The 8,474-nt window shown below is 45.3% G+C and overlaps 1 protein-coding gene across 5 annotated transcripts; it reads left to right on the top strand.

The window, feature by feature from the left end:
- Positions 1-7,483, top strand: pianp (PILR alpha associated neural protein). Of its 5 annotated transcripts, XM_075465847.1 has the most exons (7): positions 1-754; positions 1,269-1,321; positions 1,506-1,912; positions 2,307-2,385; positions 5,189-5,335; positions 7,031-7,166; positions 7,298-7,483. In XM_075465847.1, the coding sequence occupies exons 2-6, from the start codon at positions 1,311-1,313 to the stop codon at positions 7,116-7,118; spliced, it is 732 nt and encodes a 243-aa protein (XP_075321962.1). In that variant the 5' UTR covers positions 1-754; positions 1,269-1,310; the 3' UTR covers positions 7,119-7,166; positions 7,298-7,483. The 5 variants fall into 5 exon arrangements, with proteins under 5 accessions (XP_075321962.1, XP_075321964.1, XP_075321961.1 ...); XM_075465849.1 differs by having other exon boundaries at positions 5,201-5,335; positions 7,031-7,483; XM_075465846.1 differs by having other exon boundaries at positions 7,031-7,483.
- Positions 7,484-8,474: the final 991 nt, after the last annotated feature.

The raw sequence follows: 8,474 nt of genomic DNA, 5'->3' as shown, positions 1-8,474 counted from the left end.
GGTGGGAGGGTGAAGACGGCAAAGGAGGGCGCAGGGGAGTGAAGTGTAATAGTGTTAGTGGGAGTGGGAACATATGGATGAAGAGAGAGTGTGTGTGAATGTGTGTGTGTGTGTGTGTGAGATAGGCAGATTGTTTTCTATGTAAATATTTCCACATCCAATAAAGCTGTCGCACAGTGACTCTCACCTCCATATTTGCATCTGCTGTTGTCTTTTTTTTTAAATTTCTCTGTGACCCTGCCTCCTCTCGACGCACCAGTTCGTCGCCCCTCTCTGCCGCTGCAAACTGTGTGAATGAATGTTGATTGAATTTTGAGCCATCTCTGTCCCCATCACTCTTTTTTTCACTCCTCTTCGCTGTCTTGTTTTCTCTGGGGTATCCATGCTGCTTTTGTAAACATCATTGAAGAGTTTTTTTTTTGGTTTTTTTTTAACCTCTCGCCTCCAAAATGATCTCACTAACGTCTTCCTCTGTATCATTTCTATTTGCCTTGTCAAATTCATTTCTCTTCCTCTGTGTCCATTTAATTGAACTCTTTCTTTAAAAAAAATAAAAAATAATTAGCATTTAAATCTCTTTCCTACAGTCCCTGGCCCTCCCCTACATCATTCTCTCTCCCCTTTGGTACTCTAGCCGACTCTACATGTCTCAGTCGCTACGGCAACCGATGCTTTTTTTTTTCCTCGCTTGCTTTCTGTATCTCCCCCCTTTCACTCCGTCTCCCTCTCTCATTCCCTCTCTCCACTGCCAGAGGTAAGCATGATAACTGATATGTGTCGGAGTGCTTGTGTCCGTCTCCCGGTGTGCTCGTGTGTGCCTGAGTGGCATTTCTGTGGCATTTAGGCAGCAGTTGTTGATAGGAAGTTACCTCTCTTTGCCTAAAGTGCCATACTGAGTACTGACTCCATGCATGATGCTTCTAATGATGATTAATGTGCTGTGCTCAGGTGTGTGCGCTGTAAATGTGTGAAACAACAGTACCGACAATGAGTGTGTACTTCTGGATGTTTTTGCATGCAGATGTGGATCCTCTACAAACATGTGGTGCATAATTGAGTGTTAAATTTAGATTGCCCAGGGGAATCTATGGATGATTTATTTTTTTCCTGTTTGATAAGGGTGAGAGTTGGCTTTGTGCCACACTCGCGCTGGTTTTATGTTTACATGGTGTTAATCTGACAAAAGAGATTAAGAAGGAAAAAAAGCAGGACCCTCCCCCTTCCTCTTTTTCCATCTCTCTCTCTTGCCCTCCTGTTTTATCTTACAGAGATGATCGGAGAAGAAGGGTCTCAGTGAACAGAGTGAAGCGATGGAGAGATGGTAAGATGGATAGTTTCTGAGTATGGAATGCAGATGCATAAAATGTCATTCTGATTGATGGCTGGCATGGGAATCAATGTCAGAGATCGGCTGAGGTTGTGCAGGGCGCCTTTGGGCAATGAGTTTTCTCGAAAAACTCTCTCTCCACCTCCCCTCATTTTTTCTCTTCCACTTTTACTTCCAGCTCCATCTCTCCTGTCGCAAGACTCACTGCCCTCCTCTCCCTGCTCTTGGTTGCTCTGGTGACACAGCCCTCCACCTGTAACCGTGATGAAGGTGAGGGCGAGGAGCAGGCGGACACACTGTCAGTCCAGCTGTCCGTCACGGCCCAGGTCACACCCACCCCGCTGTGGGCGGTGGTGTGGGGTCCCACGCAGCCGCTGGAGGATGAGACCTACCATTTCCTCTCCAGCCAGGAAACTGACCACCTGCACATGCATGAAAACCAGGAAGAGGCGAGCTCCGCCACGCCAGAGGACGGGCTTTATCCTGACCCGAGCATTCATCCCCAACATGCAACACTGGAGTCCAGGGACAAGGAGGAAGTGGAGAATGGAGGGACGGAGGCAGAGGAGACGGAGCCTGAGGAAGGTGGGCATCAGGAGATGCACATGAAGGATTTCTAAATAAAGTGGCTTTGAGCTGACGTCCATGTGAGCCCACACACACGCCAGGAGTCCTCCAGGGAATTAGCTGTCACTGAGGTGAAGGCTGACATCCTGCTGTGTGCAGCTGGCCGTGTCTGTGTTGGGGAATGCCTAATAAAGTTCTCATCACTCAAAGGGAGGAATTGGTTGTTGTCAAAACTGCAAAATACACAGAAGATGTCACTGGATCATTGTTAAAGTTGGAGGCCAGATTCTTGCACATAACAGACCTCAGCTGGCTTTTTTTAAAAAAACAAAAAACTATTTCCTCTGTTGTTCAGGATACAATTAGACATGGTCACAGTAACTGCATGAGTATGTGTGTATGTTTGTTACAGTGGACCCTCAGTTCTACGTCACCGTGATCATCTCCTCACTGCTCATCCTGACAGCAGTCATCATTACAGCAAAACTCTGGTAGGAACCTGAACTCTCTTCTTCAAAACGTCTGAATACATGAATGTAAGATGGGCATTGCTGAGTACCGGCGAACGGTTGAGCGAGCCTCCCTGTGTGAGCTGGACACCTGTCCTACAGCAGGAAAGTGTTCACTGTTGATCTTAATTAAAACACTTCAGGGTTGTCTGTGGTAAAAGTTTCATGTTAAAACGCACTGATCAGTATGAGGTTCAGTACAAAATGCCTCCATTAATATGGCAGCATTGTGGATTTGTGGAACTCTAAAACTGGGGGGGTGCTATTTTGTTGACACCCCCCCCCCCCCCACCCCAAAAATAATGACAATTACAATTAAAGTGAGGATGTGTTGAGGTCTGTTGTAGAGTTGCTTAGCTCCTGAAGTGGGAATTAGGACCAAACTAAGGAGCTAGGATATAAACTTCAGGAGTTACGAGATGAATAAAACATAACTGCTCTACTTAAAATGGGGTTATTTTTCGAATTTAATTACTGGATAATTGCATTTCATTAATAATAAAACTGTCTTAAACTGTCTAATCAGGCTTTGCTCACTTGGTTATTATCTTTAGTCGGTGAAGAGGGATAGAAAATGGACAGTTTAGTTTTCAAGAACAGTGGGATTTTAGTTGGCTCAGCCTGTGAGGAGATTTGAGAGTCTAGAGTTGCCACTAAAATTTTTACTAATTTACCACCTGAAAGATGACATTCCTCATGTATTAGGGATCTGAAAGTGTGACTTTCAGAGTGGATAATAGTTACATGTTGTGTTTCTGCGTCTGTCATCGATGGTTACGTAATGGCTCTGCGTGGTCCCGTCCTCAAGTGAAAGCTGGGTAATTGCTTACTAATGACTTTATTAACAACACTTGTGCTCCTGAAAGTCACAGTTAGCACAGATGTGTCATTTGGAGCCATTAGTGTTGCAATGATTAAACATGTGCCATAACCATTAGGGTGGGAGAGGCAAGAAAAAACTGCTCCGATAGGCTGCTTTACGAGTTTGAGCATTAGCATGGCTTCACTAGAGTGTGCTTTAATGGCCAATCTGCCATTAAACCTCTGAGTGAATGTAAATACCACAGTAAACACAGGTTAGGGGTTTCTGTTACTCTATGTGTTATGTTTCCATGCCGGGAAGGGAAGTACCCGTGCACACGTGGCTGGCTATTAGGTGGAAAAGGGGAGTCATCTGTGATGTAGTGAAGCACTCACACACTTTGCTGATCACACCCATAACAGCCAGTTTATTTGACCACTGGGACCCTCATTTCACTCTTCTCGTATTTACACTTTTACTCTCTTCTTCCTCACAATGCTTCTCTTATCTGTGCATCTTGCCCCAATGTCTATTGTATCCTCATTTTTCATTTCATTGCCTGATAATTTGTTCTCCCTCACATCCCTTTTTGCATAACCTCACTTAATCTTAGTTTTGCTGTCACACTCCTCTTTTTCCTCCCGTCTCTTTCACCTCTCAGGGATTTTTGTCTTTGTCTGAGATACATGTGTTCCCTTCTCTTACTTTAACACTGGCTGTCTTTGCACAGCCGGTGCTCCTCTTATCTCCCTCACCGGTCTCCTATCTCCCAGCACCACCAGTCAGGCTGTAGATCCACAGATAATCCTCCAGCTTGCCTTGAGCTGATACACGATAAGCCCTCTTTTCTCTCTGTTCCTGAGTCTGGCCTTCACTTTTGTTTCGAGAACTTACTTTCACCGGCCCCTGCCGTGCAGTGGAGGGAAAACCCATGCTGCTGCTGGATCTAAAGTGGCGTTACAACAGAGAGAATTGCAAGGATTTAGACAGGAGTCAGAGCCCTCTCTACAGAGTGGCTTGTGCTACAGAGTCATAAATGTGTAAATAACGCCATGTGTTGGAGAAAAGTGCCGTGGAACGAACGGGAGGGGGTGCAGATGGACTGAAATGATAGCCTATAGTGGAAATTGGCCAACGTCCAGTTCATTATGATTATAGAGGAGCAGCATATGTGCTCAGTGATTCTCCCAGCCCTAAAATTTGTCAGTGTGGATAATGTCATCAAGTGTGGTGTTGTTTGTGTATGACTATGTGTGTGTATATGGTGAGAGAAGGAGTGAGCCAGAAGAGGACAGGTGTTACTGAGGAAAGATGAGGCTGTAGGATGGCTTTTATGGCTGTGAGAACAGCTTTGTTGTGCATCAAAGTGTCCTTAAGAGCCTGAAAATGTGATGCTGTGATGTGTCTTCACAATAACTCACTCCTTGGTGAAGTAATGGCACGACACCTCGTGATACGTCAGTCCTCTGTTCATTTCCTCACCTTGTAGCCTCCTTCTTGACCCCCCCCTCCCTCCTACCCCCCTACCCCCACCCCCCACAGTTCTGTCTCCGTCTCCATTTCTCGCCCTCCCTCCTCCACCCCTCTGACAGTGTTTTAATGAGTTCGATGTGTGCACTAATTCTCTTTTCACAGTGGCAGGGTAATGTGTTCGCTGATGCTAAATGGCTCGACTGTTCCTCGATGCTCTCTGACTCTGTTTCTCCATCTCCACCTTCCTTTCTTTCTTCTGCTCCTTCTACTTATCTTTTCTCTGTACGCACCCCCTCATTTTAACCTCTCCTTTTCTAATCTTCTTTTATTGCCACATTTCACTCCAACTCTGACTTTTTTTTTTTGTTTAATCTTTTTTTGCTCTGCTCCTTTTCTTTTCTTCAACCCGTAATCCTTTTCTTTTCTTCCACCAACCCCTTGTTTCCGTCTTCAACTCTCCATCCTTATCACTCCTCCCTTTCCACACATTCTCCCACCCTTTTCTCCCAGTTACGATCGCAGCTGTTCCCAGCATCCACCCCCGCTTTCCCGTGGTGTGGCCCCCCCCCTCTCCCTTGCACTCCCTCGTTCCCTTGCTTCGGAGGATAGCAGGCAGACGCTGCACAGCACCTCCTCTTCGTTCACCGACAGGGAGAGGTAATGAGTCGCCTCAACAGCTCTGCACAGTCTGTGGTTGTGTGTCTAAGTCCACGAGTCTAAAGTGCATGTGTGAGTTTCTGTGCACCTCTGGATTCAAGTTTGCTTTTTTGTGTGTGTGAGAGCAGCCTTATTACCTCTTTGCATGCGCTGTAAGGATGTGCATGAAGTATAATTGGGCAGCAGCGCCATTCTCTGTAGAGTATTCAGGCCTGGAGTGTTGGTGCCGCTGTAAGATGTATCAGTGTTTTAAACTCCCTCTTAAGATGAGTCATTGTGGGCCTTTGAAAAGACACCTAGCCACCGTCCATGAAATGATACTTTTATTTCAGGGCATTTAAAGCTAATCTCAATCAGGATAATTATAGAGCTTCACTTCAGTGCTCCTTCTTACTTCCGCCACCCCATCAGCTTTTCCTCCATCACTTCTTCCCGCCGCCCTCTCCTTCCCCTGGGATGCAGCTTTCCGTTTGCATCTACACCACTACACAAGCTTCAGGCCTTTATGCTCCACTTCTTCTCTTTTCTCCCATCATCAGGGCTCCTGCGCTTCCAAAAACCCTGCCGCCCTCCTCCTTTCCTCCTCTCTGAGTCTTCTTCTTCTCTCTCTCTCTCTCTCTTGCCGTGTCAGGATCCCCGTTGTGAACCTGTGAGGTGGCTGTTTTTCCATATGGTAAACATTTCTACGGGGAGAGACGCCAACAGGACCAGAGGGTGCGCCTGCAGTGCTGTTTTATTTTCTCTCAAACTGTGAAACAAGTTCAGGGATCCCAGGTATCCAGCCATCACAAAGATCCTCGGCTTCCCTGAGGTCTAAAAAAAAAAAAAAACCCATCTCTCGACTGCTCGCTCCCTTCTTCCTTTCTTGCGCTTGGTGGAAATTTCTTTCATGTGCATCACTGTGACTTGTTCCCTTTTTTCAACCGTTTGTATGGCCCCAAGCTCTGCCAAGCTACCCAGAGTCTCTGTGCTTCAACCCGCCATGACTAATTCACAAACAAGCAGTTTACCAGCGACACAACATCCCATTACCCCTGAGGTGCCCTACCTGTGCTTCCACAACCTATGACTCAGCTGCTCAGTATTAATGTCAATTCAGCAGACTGTTCTTTCTCATGAAACGCAAAAATTCATTTCAGTTTAGCAGGCTTGTATATGGTTAAAAAGCCATCCTCAGCATCTCCAAGCCCAAAACGGGGTCTTTCACAAAGCCGTTTGGCATGACTGTAGCCAACAGGCAATGTGTTTAACATGTCACGCTCCAAAAACTGCTGTTTATTCCCCGCTTTGGGCGCCTGGAATGCAAATGGTGTGGCTCTGTTCCTCTGCAGATGTAGAGGAGTCGGTTTTGTTGCTGGTACACTCATGATTTGTTCTCTTAATCATCTGGCCGACGTTCATTTCTTTGTCGAACCTTTGTGAGCACGCTTTGTTCCTGATGGACTTTGTAGAGATGTCTTAAACATAGAGGACTTCCTCTGGTGGAGATAAAATACTCATTACACGTAAAGCTCGAGCAACCATTGCAGTGAAAAAATAACATTTTTCCCAAAGGTTTGGATGATACATAACAAAAGACAGATTTATGTTGTAATGGAAATGAGTTTTAGTGAACTAGACGTGTGATCAAGGGACTGATGTTGCCGCAGCATATACATTTATTTTTTATTTTTTTTAAACTCTTTCACCTGACAGCTTTGTATCTCAATCTGGAAGACAAAACCATCATCATTTCCCTTTGTGTCGTTATGAACCGTCTCGGGTGCACCAAAGGAAAGTGTAGTACATCGAGAAGCATCAAATCTGCACCCGATGAATCAGCACGTATACAGTAAGAAATCTTGTGAGAATTGCTTTGAATCAATCATTTATGAAATGTCTATTTTATCTATCAGTGAGTGGTGTCTTACAGAACCTTTAAAAGCCAAATATTGGTTTGTTTTATCCAACTTTTCTAAGCAGCTTTGAGATATGAACCCCCGCCCTCCAACTTCCACACATTTCCACGACAGACATTGTGCTGGTGGCATCATGGTAGCTCGTGCAATCCTCCAGATATCCAGTCTTGTGATTTTTAGTAGCTTTCATGTAGAAATGTGTTTTTTCTGTACCATGGAACTTCAATAAAGACTCAACACTGGCGTTTTAGCTTTGTGTCTGTTTATTTCAGTGCATGTTGAATAAATTCCCCTGGGAGCGGTGCAATCCGCAATGCTTTATGGGAAGGATAAAGCTTACACTGTGCAATTTAATAGCTACCCCTGTATCCTAATCTTTCCTCCCCTGAAGTGAACATTTAGTCCACAGCCTTGCATTGATTGTCAACCACGGACTTGGCATTAAAAAGTCCTGCATGTGCCAATCATGTTTTTACCACTGAGGAGCAGCTGTAAAAGGAGTGTGGGGGGGAATAATGCGGCTGCTTGTGTCTGAAGCTTTTCCTTATCTGCTCACCTCATATGGATTTCTCTCGCTTTAGAAAGATTAACAGGATGCTACGCAAGAATTTCTTCTGTGTACAGTTTTCAAACAAATTTCAATAAAATCAGGGCAGGCACAAGAAGAACAAATGCCACTTGAATGTTTTCAGATTCTCCGCCAGTTTGCTGTGTAGCTCTTGTTTGATGCATCTCCCCTGGGCATTTTACTGATCAGAGTAATTGATTGGCCGGGTTGCGCTTGAAGGTTTTAATGGCTGTACAAGACACATCCCAGCAGATGCTGCAGCAATCTGTAACCATGATGGACAAACAGCTAATTCAGAAGTTAGGCATCGACTCAAATGCAGTCACTGGTCACATGGCTGATGCCTCAACTCGTCACAAACACCCTAAGAGGCGTACAGCTGTTAGACTTCGCAGCTCCAGTCTTGTAAAAATATGAGCCAATGAAGCTCAGTCACACTGACTGAAATTAACACCACCATTTATAGAGGTGGGGAGGGATGTTGAAGAGAGGGAGGGTTGAGAAAGATGCAGGGTTAAATCAAACAGGATCATTTCCTTGTCTGCCTGCTCGTCATTGTCGCTGCCGGACAGCTAATTGACGCCATTAATGTCCTGCGGGATGAAGGGTGAAGAATTCAGAGGAAATGGAATCGGAGGAGTGAAAGATGGACAGGGCGAGCACGTTTTGACAA

This window comes from Odontesthes bonariensis, chromosome 5, assembly GCF_027942865.1.
Source record: "Odontesthes bonariensis isolate fOdoBon6 chromosome 5, fOdoBon6.hap1, whole genome shotgun sequence".
NCBI classification, from domain to species: domain Eukaryota; kingdom Metazoa; phylum Chordata; class Actinopteri; order Atheriniformes; family Atherinopsidae; genus Odontesthes; species Odontesthes bonariensis.
Note: the sequence above shows the minus strand (reverse complement) of the source record. Positions and strands in the feature narration are given on the sequence as shown.

Excerpts from the sequence above, each read along its gene's own strand:
- pianp (XM_075465847.1), top strand. Across the intron at positions 1,913-2,306 it reads GGAGACGGAGCCTGAGGAAG|TGGACCCTCAGTTCTACGTC; the intron begins GTGGGCATCAGG and ends TGTTTGTTACAG. Across the intron at positions 5,336-7,030 it reads TCGTTCACCGACAGGGAGAG|CTTTGTATCTCAATCTGGAA; the intron begins GTAATGAGTCGC and ends TTCACCTGACAG.